This window comes from Oncorhynchus mykiss, chromosome 2 (genome assembly GCF_013265735.2).
Source record: "Oncorhynchus mykiss isolate Arlee chromosome 2, USDA_OmykA_1.1, whole genome shotgun sequence".
Classification (NCBI taxonomy): Eukaryota; Metazoa; Chordata; class Actinopteri; order Salmoniformes; family Salmonidae; genus Oncorhynchus; species Oncorhynchus mykiss.
Window position 1 is genome coordinate 98558312 of NC_048566.1, and position 14748 is coordinate 98573059.

Genomic DNA, 14748 nt, shown 5'->3' on the forward strand with positions numbered 1-14748 from the left:
GACAGTGTTCCATCAGGTAGACTATACACATAGACAGTGTTCCAACAGGTAGACTATACATATAGACAGTGTGCCATCAGGTAGACTATACACATAGACAGTGTTCCAACAGGTAGACTATACATATAGACAGTGTGCCATCAGGTAGACTATACATATAGACAGTGTGCCATCAGGTTGACTATACATATAGACAGTGTTCCACAATCTAGTTCGAGAAACCTTTAGCTTGGTCCCAGATAGTTTTTTGCGGCATACCAAATGCCAAATATCTGTGACCAGGCAAGGGTTAAACACTACCATGTCTCATTACAGCTACTGAGGAAAGAGTCAGTTTATCCAGACAATATGAGTCATGCCTTTCCTTATCTACAGGCTACGGAACAGAAAGCAGCTGCTGGCAGCAAGAAAGAGAAAACGGTTTGTGTGGATAACATAGTGAACCAGGATAAACAGAGAAGACTGGTAACAGAACAGGTACAGTAGACTGTTAGAGCAGAACAGGTACAGTAGACTGTTAGAACAGGTACAGTAGACTGTTAGAACAGGTACAGTAGACTGTTAGAACAGGTACAGTAGACTGTTAGAACAGGTACAGTAGACTGTTAGACAGGTATAGTAGACTGTTAGAACAGGTACAGTAGACTGTTAGACAGGTACAGTAGACTGTTAGACAGGTACAGTAGACTGTTAGAACAGGTACAGTAGACTGTTAGAACAGGTACAGTAGACTGTTAGACAGGTACAGTAGACTGTTAGACAGGTACAGTAGACTGTTAGACAGGTACAGTAGACTGTTAGAACAGGTACAGTAGACTGTTAGAACAGGTACAGTAGACTGTTCGAACAGGTACAGTAGACTGTTAGAACAGAACAGGTACAGTAGACTGTTAGAACAGAACAGGTACAGTAGACTGTTAGAACAGGTACAGTAGACTGTTAGAACAGGTACAGTAGACTGTTAGAACAGGTACAGTAGACTGTTAGAACAGGTACAGTAGACTGTTAGAACAGGTATAGTAGACTGTTAGAACAGGTATAGTAGACTGTTAGAACAGGTATAGTAGACTGTTAGAACAGGTACAGTAGACTGTTAGAACAGGTACAGTAGACTGTTAGAACAGGTACAGTAGACTGTTAGAACAGAACAGGTACAGTAGACTGTTAGAACAGAACAGGTACAGTAGACTGTTAGAACAGGTACAGTAGACTGTTAGAACAGGTACAGTAGACTGTTAGAACAGAACAGGTACAGTAGACCGTTAGAACAGGTACAGTAGACTGTTAGAACAGGTACAGTAGACTGTTAGAACAGAACAGGTACAGTAGACTGTTAGAACAGGTACAGTAGACTGTTAGAACAGAACAGGTACAGTAGACTGTTAGAACAGAACAGGTACAGTAGACTGTTAGAACAGAACAGGTACAGTAGACTGTTAGAACAGGTACAGTAGACTGTTAGAACAGAACAGGTACAGTAGACTGTTAGAACAGGTACAGTAGACTGTTAGAACAGGTATAGTAGACTGTTAGAACAGAACAGGTACAGTAGACTGTTAGAACAGGTACAGTAGACTGTTAGAACAGGTATAGTAGACTGTTAGAACAGGTACAGTAGACTGTTAGAACAGAACAGGTACAGTAGACTGTTAGAACAGAACAGGTACAGTAGACTGTTAGAACAGAACAGGTACAGTAGACTGTTAGAACAGGTACAGTAGACTGTTAGAACAGGTATAGTAGACTGTTAGAACAGAACAGGTATAGTAGACTGTTAGACAGGTACAGTAGACTGTTAGAACAGGTACAGTAGACTGTTAGAACAGGTACAGTAGACTGTTAGACAGGTATAGTAGACTGTTAGAACAGGTACAGTAGACTGTTAGACAGGTATAGTAGACTGTTAGAACAGGTACAGTAGACTGTTAGACAGGTATAGTAGACTGTTAGAACAGGTACAGTAGACTGTTAGAACAGGTACAGTAGACTGTTAGAACAGGTACAGTAGACTGTTAGAACAGAACAGGTACAGTAGACTGTTAGAACAGGTACTGTAGACTGTTAGACAGGTACAGTAGACTGTTAGAACAGGTACAGTAGACTGTTAGAACAGGTACAGTAGACTGTTAGACAGGTATAGTAGACTGTTAGAACAGGTACAGTAGACTGTTAGACAGGTATAGTAGACTGTTAGAACAGGTACAGTAGACTGTTAGACAGGTATAGTAGACTGTTAGAACAGGTACAGTAGACTGTTCGAACAGGTACAGTAGACTGTTAGAACAGAACAGGTACAGTAGACTGTTAGAACAGGTACAGTAGACTGTTAGAACAGAACAGGTACAGTAGACTGTTAGAACAGGTGCAGTAGACTGTTAGAACAGGTACAGTAGACTGTTAGAACAGGTACAGTAGACTGTTAGACAGGTATAGTAGACTGTTAGAACAGGTACAGTAGACTGTTAGACAGGTATAGTAGACTGTTAGAACAGAACAGGTACAGTAGACTGTTAGAACAGGTACAGTAGACTGTTAGAACAGGTACAGTAGACTGTTAGAACAGAACAGGTACAGTAGACTGTTAGAACAGGTACAGTAGACTGTTAGAACAGGTGCAGTAGACTGTTAGAACAGGTACAGTAGACTGTTAGACAGGTACAGTAGACTGTTAGAACAGGTATAGTAGACTGTTAGAACAGGTATAGTAGACTGTTAGAACAGGTACAGTAGACTGTTAGAACAGAACAGGTACAGTAGACTGTTAGACAGGTACAGTAGACTGTTAGAACAGGTACAGTAGACTGTTAGACAGGTACAGTAGACTGTTAGAACAGGTATAGTAGACTGTTAGAACAGGTATAGTAGACTGTTAGAACAGGTACAGTAGACTGTTAGAACAGGTACAGTAGACTGTTAGAACAGAACAGGTATAGTAGAATGTTAGAACAGGTACAGTAGACTGTTAGAACAGAACAGGTACAGTAGACTGTTAGAACAGGTACAGTAGACTGTTAGAACAGGTACAGTAGACTGTTAGAACAGAACAGGTATAGTAGAATGTTAGAACAGGTACAGTAGACTGTTAGACAGGTATAGTAGACTGTTAGAACAGGTACAGTAGACTGTTAGAACAGAACAGGTATAGTAGACTGTTAGAACAGGTACAGTAGACTGTTAGAACAGGTACAGTAGACTGTTAGAACAGGTACAGTAGACTGTTAGAACAGAACAGGTATAGTAGAATGTTAGAACAGGTACAGTAGACTGTTAGACAGGTATAGTAGACTGTTAGAACAGGTACAGTAGACTGTTAGAACAGGTATAGTAGACTGTTAGAACAGGTACAGTAGACTGTTAGACAGGTATAGTAGACTGTTAGAACAGGTACAGTAGACTGTTCGAACAGGTACAGTAGACTGTTAGACAGGTATAGTAGACTGTTAGAACAGGTACAGTAGACTGTTAGAACAGGTACAGTAGACTGTTAGAACAGGTACAGTAGACTGTTAGACAGGTATAGTAGACTGTTAGAACAGGTACAGTAGACTGTTAGAACAGGTATAGTAGACTGTTAGAACAGGTACAGTAGACTGTTAGACAGGTATAGTAGACTGTTAGAACAGGTACAGTAGACTGTTCGAACAGGTACAGTAGACTGTTAGACAGGTATAGTAGACTGTTAGAACAGGTACAGTAGACTGTTAGAACAGGTACAGTAGACTGTTAGAACAGGTATAGTAGACTGTTAGAACAGGTACAGTAGACTGTTAGACAGGTATAGTAGACTGTTAGAACAGGTACAGTAGACTGTTCGAACAGGTACAGTAGACTGTTAGACAGGTATAGTAGACTGTTAGAACAGGTACAGTAGACTGTTAGAACAGGTACAGTAGACTGTTAGAACAGGTACAGTAGACTGTTAGAACAGGTACAGTAGACTGTTAGAACAGAACAGGTACAGTAGACTGTTAGAACAGAACAGGTACAGTAGACTGTTAGAACAGGTACAGTAGACTGTTAGACAGGTATAGTAGACTGTTAGAACAGGTACAGTAGACTGTTAGAACAGAACAGGTATAGTAGACTGTTAGAACAGGTACAGTAGACTGTTAGAACAGAACAGGTGCAGTAGACTGTTAGAACAGGTACAGTAGACTGTTAGAACAGGTACAGTAGACTGTTAGACAGGTACAGTAGACTGTTAGAACAGGTATAGTAGACTGTTAGAACAGGTACAGTAGACTGTTAGAACAGGTACAGTAGACTGTTAGACAGGTATAGTAGACTGTTAGAACAGGTACAGTAGACTGTTAGAACAGGTACAGTAGACTGTTAGACAGGTATAGTAGACTGTTAGAACAGGTACAGTAGACTGTTAGACAGGTATAGTAAGTAGACTGTTAGAACAGATACAGTAGACTGTTAGAACAGGTACAGTAGACTGTTAGAACAGGTACAGTAGACTGTTAGAACAGAACAGGTGCAGTAGACTGTTAGAACAGGTACAGTAGACTGTTATAACAGGTACAGTAGACTGTTAGAACAGGTATAGTAGACTGTTAGAACAGGTATAGTAGACTGTTAGAACAGGTACAGTAGACTGTTAGAACAGAACAGGTACAGTAGACTGTTAGAACAGGTACAGTAGACTGTTAGAACAGGTACAGTAGACTGTTAGAACAGAACAGGTACAGTAGACCGTTAGAACAGGTACAGTAGACTGTTAGAACAGGTACAGTAGACTGTTAGAACAGAACAGGTACATTAGACTGTTAGAACATGTACAGTAGACTGTTAGAACAGAACAGGTACAGTAGACTGTTAGAACAGGTACAGTAGACTGTTAGAACAGAACAGGTACAGTAGACTGTTAGAACAGAACAGGTACAGTAGACTGTTAGAACAGAACAGGTACAGTAGACTGTTAGAACAGAACAGGTACAGTAGACTGTTAGAACAGGTACAGTAGACTGTTAGAACAGGTACAGTAGACTGTTAGAACAGAACAGGTACAGTAGACTGTTAGAACAGGTGCAGTAGACTGTTAGAACAGGTACAGTAGACTGTTAGAACAGGTACAGTAGACTGTTAGAACAGGTACAGTAGACTGTTAGAACAGAACAGGTACAGTAGACTGTTAGAACAGGTACAGTAGACTGTTAGAACAGAACAGGTACAGTAGACTGTTAGAACAGGTACTGTAGACTGTTAGACAGGTACAGTAGACTGTTAGAACAGGTACAGTAGACTGTTAGACAGGTATAGTAGACTGTTAGAACAGGTACAGTAGACTGTTAGACAGGTATAGTAGACTGTTAGAACAGGTACAGTAGACTGTTAGAACAGGTACAGTAGACTGTTCGAACAGGTACAGTAGACTGTTAGAACAGAACAGGTACAGTAGACTGTTAGAACAGGTACAGTAGACTGTTAGAACAGAACAGGTACAGTAGACTGTTAGAACAGGTATAGTAGACTGTTAGAACAGAACAGGTACAGTAGACTGTTAGAACAGGTACAGTAGACTGTTAGAACAGAACAGGTACAGTAGACTGTTAGAACAGGTACAGTAGACTGTTAGAACAGGTACAGTAGACTGTTAGAACAGGTGCAGTAGACTGTTAGAACAGGTACAGTAGACTGTTAGAACAGGTATAGTAGACTGTCAGAACAGGTACAGTAGACTGTTAGAACAGAACAGGTACAGTAGACTGTTAGAACAGGTACAGTAGACTGTTAGAACAGGTACAGTAGACTGTTAGAACAGGTACAGTAGACTGTTAGACAGGTATAGTAGACTGTTAGAACAGGTACAGTAGACTGTTAGAACAGGTATAGTAGACTGTTAGAACAGGTACAGTAGACTGTTAGACAGGTATAGTAGACTGTTAGAACAGGTACAGTAGACTGTTAGACAGGTATAGTAGACTGTTAGAACAGGTACAGTAGACTGTTAGAACAGGTACAGTAGACTGTTAGAACAGGTACAGTAGACTGTTAGAACAGGTACAGTAGACTGTTAGACAGGTATAGTAGACTGTTAGAACAGGTACAGTAGACTGTTAGAACAGAACAGGTATAGTAGACTGTTAGAACAGGTACAGTAGACTGTTAGAACAGAACAGGTGCAGTAGACTGTTAGAACAGGTACAGTAGACTGTTAGAACAGGTACAGTAGACTGTTAGAACAGGTACAGTAGACTGTTAGACAGGTATAGTAGACTGTTAGAACAGGTACAGTAGACTGTTAGAACAGGTACAGTAGACTGTTAGAACAGAACAGGTACAGTAGACTGTTAGAACAGGTACAGTAGACTGTTAGAACAGGTACAGTAGACTGTTAGAACAGGTACAGTAGACCGTTAGAACAGGTATAGTAGACTGTTAGAACAGGTATAGTAGACTGTTAGAACAGGTACAGTAGACTGTTAGAACAGGTACAGTAGACTGTTAGAACAGAACAGGTATAGTAGACTGTTAGAACAGGTATAGTAGACTGTTAGAACAGGTACAGTAGACTGTTAGACAGGTACAGTAGACTGTTAGAACAGGTACAGTAGACTGTTAGAACAGAACAGGTATAGTAGAATGTTAGAACAGGTACAGTAGACTGTTAGAACAGAACAGGTACAGTAGACTGTTAGACAGGTACAGTAGACTGTTAGAACAGGTACAGTAGACTGTTAGAACAGAACAGACTTATAGAAGCTCCTCTCTTTGGTGTATTATGTGATATTTACATCATTGTTTGGATGATCAGCTGAAGAGTCTATTTAAGGAGCGTGAGCAGTTGGGTCAGGTCTATGGAGGAGGAGGAGGAGGAGGAGTTCTGCAAGACTGGGCACCGAAGTCGAAGGTCATCAAGGTAAGCTCAGATGTACAAAATAATTGTTCCCCGAGCCACTTAGTTATCATTTTTGCCTTATGGCAAGGTGCTCCATCATGCTGGGAAAGGCATTGTTCGTCACCAAACTGTTCCTGGGTGGTTGGGAGAAGTTGCTCTCGGAGGATGTGTTGGTACCATTCTTTATTCATGGCTGTGTTCTTAGGCAAAAATTGTGAGTGAGCCCACTCCCTTGGCTGAGAAGCAACCCCACACATGAATGGTCTCAGGATGCTTTACTGTTGGCATGACTCAGGACTGATGGTAGCTCTCACCTTGTCTTCTCCAGACAAGCTTTACGGATGCCACAAACAATCGGAAAGGGGATTCATCAGAGAAAATGACTTGACCCCAGTCCTCAACAGTCCAATCCCTGTACCTTTTGCAGAATATCAGTCTGTCCCTGATGTTTTTCCTGGACAGAAGTGGCTTCTTTGCTGCCCTTCTTGACACCAGGCCATCCTCCAAAAGTCTTCACCTCACTGTGCGTACAGATGCACTCACACCTGCCTGCTGCCATTCCTGAGCAAGCTCTGTACTGGTGGTGCCCCGATCCCGCAGCTGAATCAACTTTAGGAGACAGTCCTGGCGCTTGCTGGACTTTCTTGGGCGCCCTGAAGCCTTCTTCACAACAATTGAACCGCTCTCCTTGAAGTTCTTGATGAGCCGATAAATTATTGATTTAGGTGCAATCTTACTGGCAGCAATCTCCTTGCCTGTGAAGCCTGTCTTGTGCAAAGCAATGATGACGGCACGTGTTTCCTTGCAGGTAACCTTGGATGACAGAGGAAGAACAATGATTCCAAGCACCACCCTCTTTTGAAGCTTCCAGTCTGTTATTCGAACTCAAATCAGCATGACAGAGTGATCTCCAGGCTTGTTCTTGTCAACACTCACACCTGTGTTAACGAGAGAATCACTGACATGATGTCAGCTGGTCCTTTTGTGGCAGGGCTGAAATGCAGTGGAAATGTTTTTGGGGGATTCAGTTCATTTGCATGGCAAATAGGGACTTTGCAATTCATCTGATCACTCTTCATACCATTCTGGAGTATATGCAAATTGCCATCATACAAACTGAGGCAGCAGACTTAGTGAAAATTAATATTTGTGTCATTCTCAAAACTTTTGGCCACGACTGTACACTACCAGTCAAAAGTTTTAGAATACCTACCTATTTCTTTATTTTTACTATTTTCTACATTGTAGAATAATAGTGAAGACATCAAAACTATGAAATAACACATATGGAATCATGTAGTAACCAAAAAAGTGTTAAACACTAAATGGCGCAGTGCATCTGGAGAGGCGAAGATTGAGAGCCATGCGTCCTCCGAAACACAACCCAACCTAGCCGCACTGCTTCTTGACACAACGCACATCCAACCCGGAAGCCAGCCGCACCAACATGTCGGAGGAAACACAGTACACCTGGCGACCTGGTCAGCGCGCACTGCGCCCGGCCGGCCACAGGAGTCGCTTGTGCGCAACGAGACAAGGATATCCCTGCCGGCCAAACCCTCCCTAACCCGGACGACGCTGGGCCAATTGTGCGTCGCCCCATGGACCTCCCGGTCGTGGCCGGCTGCGACAGAGCCTGAGCCAGAATCTCTGTTGGCACTGCGATGCAGTGACTTAGACCACTGCACCACCCTGGAGGCTTATTGGGCCATTGTTCTGTTGAAAAACAAATGATAGTCCCACTAAGCCCAAACCAGATGGGATGGCATATCGCTACAGAATCCTATGGTAGCCATGCTGGTTAAAGTGTGCCTTGAATTCTAAATTAATCACAGACAATGTCACCAGCAAAGCACCCCCATATCATAACACCTCCTCCTCCATGCTTCATGGTGGGAAATACACATGCGGAGATCATCAGTTCACCCACACCACGTCTCACAAAGACACGGCGGTTGAAACCAAAAATCTCCAATTTGGACTCCAGACCAAAGGACAGATTTCCACAGGCTAATGTCCATTCCTCATGTTTCTTGGCCCAAGCTACCAACAAACTTAGTTAATCCTGGTGTCCATTAAAATAACATAAAATTGATCAGAAATACAGTGTAGACATTATTAATGTTGTAAATGACTATTGCAGCAGGAAACAGATGATTTTTAATGGACAGAAACAAAACAGAAACAAATAATTTTCTTCTGAAACTCGTCAGTCTATTCTTGTTCTGAGAAATTTCACAAGGTATTGGAGTGGCCATCACAAAGCCCTGACCTCAATCTTATAGAACATTTGTGAGCAGAACTGAAAAAGCGTGTGCGAGCAAGGAGGCCTACAAACCTGACTCAGTTACACCAGCTCTGTCAGGAGGAATGGGCCAAAATTCACCCAACTTATTTTGGGAAGCTTGTGGAAGGATACCTAAAACGTTTGACCCAAGTTAAATAATTTAAAGTGTTTCTACCAAATACACTCAATTAGTATGTAAACTTCTGACCTACTGGGAATGTGATGAAAGAAATACAAGCTGAAATAAATAATTCTCTACTATTATTCTGACATTTCACATTCTTCAAATAAAGTGGTGATCCTAACTGACCTAAGACATGGCATTTTTACTTGGATAAAATGTCAGGAATTGTGAAAAATTGAGTTTAAATGCATTTGGCTACGGTGTATGTAAACTTCCGACTTCAACTGTATGTAGTAGGTATATCTAGCAGGTATATGTAATATTATCAGGTATATGTAACAAGTATATGTAGCAAGTATATGTAATTGGTATATGTAGCAGGTATATCTAGCAGGTATATGTAGCAGGTATATCTAGCAGGTATATGTAGCAGGTGTGTCTAGCAGGTATATGTAGCAGGTGTGTCTAGCAGGTATATGTAGCAGGTATATCTAGCAGGTATATGTAGCAGGTGTGTCTAGCAGGTATATGTAGCAGGTATCAGGTATATGTAACAAGTATATGTAGCAGGTATATCTAGCAGGTATATGTAGCAGGTATATCTAGCAGGTATATGTAGCAGGTGTGTCTAGCAGGTATATGTAGCAGGTGTGTCTAGCAGGTATATGTAACAAGTATATGTAGCAGGTGTGTCTAGCAGGTATATGTAGCAGGTATATCTAGCAGGTATATGTAGCAGGTGTGTCTAGCAGGTATATGTAACAAGTATATGTAGCAGGTGTGTCTAGCAGGGATATGTAGCAGGTGTGTCTAGCAGGTATATGTAGCAGGTGTGTCTAGCAGGTATACGAGTGTCTTGCTTCAATCTACTCCTCTTTCTCTCAATCAGAACTGCCTTGACACACTACACAGCCAGAGGAAGAGAGAGAAGGAGCTGATGAGGGAGCAGCAGCAGTTTGCAGGACTGGGGCCTGTGTCTGAGGAGCAAGAAGAGGAGGACGACCCAGAGAGGGAGGTGGAGGAGGAGGTGACTCGCCTTAGGGAGGAACTCCACAGCAAGACCCACGCGGTAAGAAATCCTTCAAAGATGTAGTATGACGGCATTTATGTAGTGTTTATGAAAACTTAATGAATGACCCTATAAAGCCTTAATAATGCCACCCCCGGGTGTTTACTATACTAACTGAGTGATAAATTAGCATCTGGACCCAACATGCAGAAACTAATATCATTAAAATGGCAGCATGATATTGCATGTAGCCGCTTACACACTGAAATGAAATGACATCCTGTGATGTGTCCCTAGCTTGCAACTCATCCAGCAGATTTCTTCTCAACGCATAAACACACACACACACACACACACGCAGACTTATTTAACCCTGGCTTCTGTCTTTAATCAAACAGAAATGCAGGGGAGAGGAGGGAAAAAGAGGGGATGGGGAGAGGAGGGAAAAAGAGGAGGGGAGGGGGGAAAAGAGGAGGGGAGGGGGGAGGGGGGGAGGAGGTAAAAAGAGGAGGGGAGGGGGGAAAAGAGGAGGGGAGGGGGGAGGGGGGAGGAGGGAAGAAGAGGAGGGGAGGGGGGAAAAGAGGAGGGGAGGGGGGAGGGGGAGGAGGGAAAAAGAGGAGGGGAGGGGGGAAAAGAGGAGGGGAGGGGGGAGGGGGGGAGGAGGGAAAAAGAGGGGAGGGGGGAGGAGGGAAAAGAGGAGGGGAGGGGGGGAGGAGGAAAAAAGAGGATGGGAGGGGGGAGGAGGGAAAGGGGGAGGAGGGAAAAAGAGGAGGGGAGGAGAGGTGGGGAGGGGAGAATGAGGGAAGAGAGGGAGGGTGTGAGGAGAGAGAGAGAGAGGGGAAGAGAGAGAGAGAGAGGTGGAGAGAGAGAGAGAGGTGGAGAGAGAGAGAGGTGGAGAGAGAAAGAGAGAGAGAGAGAGGTGGAGAGAGAGAGAGAGATGGAGAGATGGAGAGAGAGAGAGAGGTGGAGAGAGAAAGAGAGAGAGAGGTGGAGAGAGAGAGAGGTGGAGAGAGAAAGAGAGAGAGAGAGAGGTGGAGAGAGAAAGAGAGAGAGAGAGATGGAGAGAGAGAGAGAGGTGGAGAGAGAAAGAGAGAGAGAGGTGGAGAGAGAAAGAGAGAGAGAGAGGTGGAGAGAGAAAGAGAGAGAGAGAGAGAGAGATGGAGAGAGAGAGAGAGGTGGAGAGAGAAAGAGAGAGAGAGAGAGAAAGAGAGAGAGAGAGAGAAAGAACTCCATAATCACTCCTCTGTGAAATGCAGCACAATAGTAATCTGACGTTACTTGTTATACTGGGGGGAATAATCCCATTTGTGGCTGAAGAGACTGGCTGACCTGGCCAGAGGCACAGATACTGACCACATGTGCTTCCACAATGGCCCCCTTTTCCCTCTATAGTGCACTACTTTTGACCAGAGCCCCATAGTTGCACCATATAGGGAATAGGGTGTCATTTGGGACTCCGACCACATCTGACGGACTAACTAACTCCCCCCTCAGAGTAGAAGAGGCCTGGACAAGGAGTTGACTTGCTTCCAAGGGGTGGCGCTACAGAGTAATGTTTGTAGTCTTACAAAACATGCCTCAAATTGGGACACATTTCTCGTCAGACACCCCCCCCCCCCCCAACAAAAATGTAACTAAGCGCACGGCGTCGTTCCTTTGCCGTACACTCTTAGGAGGTGCTATCTATAATTTAAAAAGGTTATTCGGGTATACCCATAGGAGAACCCTTTGAAGAACCCCTTTTGGTTCCGAAAATGGTTCTACACGGAATCAAATAGGGTTCTCCTATTTGGGAGAACCATTTTGAAACCTTTTTTTCTGAGTGTAGAAAGTCTGGTCAAATGAAAGGAGTAGATCTGTAGATTCAACCTTCAGTTCAGCTTAAAAATCAACCATTTCCCTCCATACCAGATGTCAGCGATGAGTGTGGAAATCAGCAATCTGAAAGAGAGAAATGAAAACCTCCAGAAAGGTGAAAGATGTGAATGAATCAGTCCCATTAGAAATCTATCTAGGCTTCTGATCTGTGTGTGGAAGTCTTAGATATCAGTGGGTAGTGGCAGTGTACAATACCAGTCAAAGGTTTGGACACACTGACTCATTCAAGGGTTTTTCTTTATTTTTTGTTTTACTATTTTCTACATTGTAGAATAATAGTGAAGATATCAAAACTATGAAATAACACATATGGAATCGTGTAGTAACCAAAAAAGTGTAAAACAAATCAAAATATATTTTAAATTTGAGATTCTTCAACCTAGTCACCCTTTGCTTTGATGACAGCTTTGCACACTCTTGGCATTCTCTCAACCAGCTTCATGAGGTAGTCACCTGGAATGCATTTTTGATTTGTTTAACACTTTCTTTGGTTACTACATGATTCCATATGTCTTATTTCATCGTTTCGATGTCTTCCCTATTATTCTACAATTAAGAAAATAGTTTTTTTTTTAATTAAGAAAAACCCTGTAATGAGGTGTGTCCAAACTTTTGACTGGTACTGTATATACAGCTGGCAGATTTGGAATGGTTTCAGGTGGCAGTTTTCTGACCCTGGCTATGCCTAACCCTAACCATACCTTAACATTAACCTTACCTTAACATTAACCCTTCCTTAACCAATTCCGATCACTCTGCTTGACCTTAACCATTGGATCTGCTGACTGAATATCCACTGCTTGGGATTAATGTGTGTGCTTAAAATCCATGTGCTTATGTCCTCCAGAACAGGGGCATACCGGTACCCAAAACTGGACTAGTACAGTATAATTGTCAGCTTAGCATTTGATAATCAAACTGAGATAATGCAAATCAAAAACTGCTCAGGCTTCCTTCTAGATCTGAGTTGGTTTGTTATTCCAGACATGTTAAAGTGTTTGGGTGAAGAGAACTCAGAACCCAGAGAGGGCAACACAATTAATTAAACAATCTCAGCACCCAGAACCACATTTTGAGACTACTCAGGAAAAACATTACAGCACTTATTTTTCCGATGGAATGCTTCCAGGTTGAAAGAAGCATTATGACATCACTTGACCCTCCCCTCCCCTCAGAGTGGTTATGGGTAAAGCCTCTGTTCTGGATCTCCGCCGCTCTTTCTGATCTGAAATGGCTTCGGAAATGATCGTGTTTGACAACATTACATCAACAAACAGTCATCTACTAAACTGAAAAAAGTATTTAAATTGTGTTGAATTAATCTGATTCCATGTGTGCTGTTATATTGACTTGACCTAACCAAGCTAGGTCACAGTAAAACCCCTTATGAAGGCTTTAGGCCTAAATGTTTTTAAAGTGATCAATGCCCATTACATCTAAAAAATCCATTTGGGTGTTTAGAACTTGGGATTTTTTAAATTACTCAACACTTTTAGTTGGGTTTGATTTCCCTGTTTTCCTGACCCAGCCAAGCTAAGGTTTCAGCCACAGATCCAAGGGTTGGGCGCCACAGCGTCTAACTCTTCAGAGAAGACCACGTCAGAGAGCGAGGAGCCTCTTCTATTGGAGAGAGACATGCAGAGGGGATCATCATCATCATCATCACCACCACCCCGCTGGGAAGATGGAGTGTTCCTGGCTAGGCAGGTGCAGATCGGCAGCCCTGAATTGGAGGGGGAGGAAGAGGAAGATGGAGGCTGTGGCTGATGCATACCTGGTCCTAATTTGCTCCCTACCCCTTCCCCTTGGCCCTTAACCACTTCAAGGTTGTCAGATCTGAAGCATCTATATACGTAGAAGCAGTATTGTTGTAGAGCTTCCACCATATTGCTTCCACCATATTGCTTCCACTATCCTACAGATCTGCAAACATTGAAGCTAATGGATCCATCTTCGTGTGAAGTCTTACTATAGTCATGCAATGATACAAATCCTAAAAAGGTTGTACAAACCAGTGTTAACGTCAATCTACTGATTAGTGGTTATAAATGTGGTGCTTTTGTTGATGATTTAACAATGAAACAGGAAGTGAAATGTGTTCCATTGATAATAGTGAGATGACGACAACAGAGGATGATTTTCTGTAATACGCCTACGCTATATAAGCTAATGATCCACATATAGGGCTGTGTAATAGTAGTAAGGTGGCTAATACATTAAAACTACAATGTTACCACATACAACACAAACATTCTGGAGGTTTGTGATTTGCCAATTTTGTTGTAATTAAAAAAATGATTGCGTTAACTCACATGATTGTTTGCAATTGATTTAGAATGAGAACGATCTGTCATCCAACTCCCTGAATAAGGACAAATGTAAGATCTCATTAGTCTTGAGTTGAACAACACTTTTTATTTCAGATAATGTACAACTCACAAAGCTACAAAAATAATTGTATGCAAGTGTAATCCACTCGTATGATATGAGGCCTTATTCAGTCGGGAGAACAAGTATTTGATAACCTGCAAAATCGGTAGTGTTTCCTACTTACAAAGCACGTGTACCTATGATAAAAATGACAGACCTCTACATGCTTTGTAAGT

At 42.4% G+C, this 14748-nt stretch overlaps 1 protein-coding gene across 6 annotated transcripts in view; it reads left to right on the forward strand.

Annotated features, from left to right (window-relative positions):
- Positions 1-14453, forward strand: part of LOC110500731 (centrosome-associated protein CEP250) — a 32353-nt gene extending 17900 nt beyond the window's left edge. For 4 of the 6 annotated variants that reach the window (XM_036960394.1, XM_036960411.1, XM_036960416.1 and 1 more), the window contains exons 22-26: positions 376-477; positions 6761-6865; positions 10145-10324; positions 12176-12236; positions 13671-14453. In XM_036960394.1, coding sequence (XP_036816289.1) covers positions 376-477; positions 6761-6865; positions 10145-10324; positions 12176-12236; positions 13671-13909 — 687 coding nt within the window. In that variant the 3' untranslated portion in view covers positions 13910-14453. The remainder of the gene's footprint in view (positions 1-375; positions 478-6760; positions 6866-10144; positions 10325-12175; positions 12237-13670) is intronic. The other 2 variants (XM_036960408.1, XM_036960418.1) reach the window with 2 other exon arrangements.
- The last annotated feature ends 295 nt before the right edge of the window (positions 14454-14748 follow it).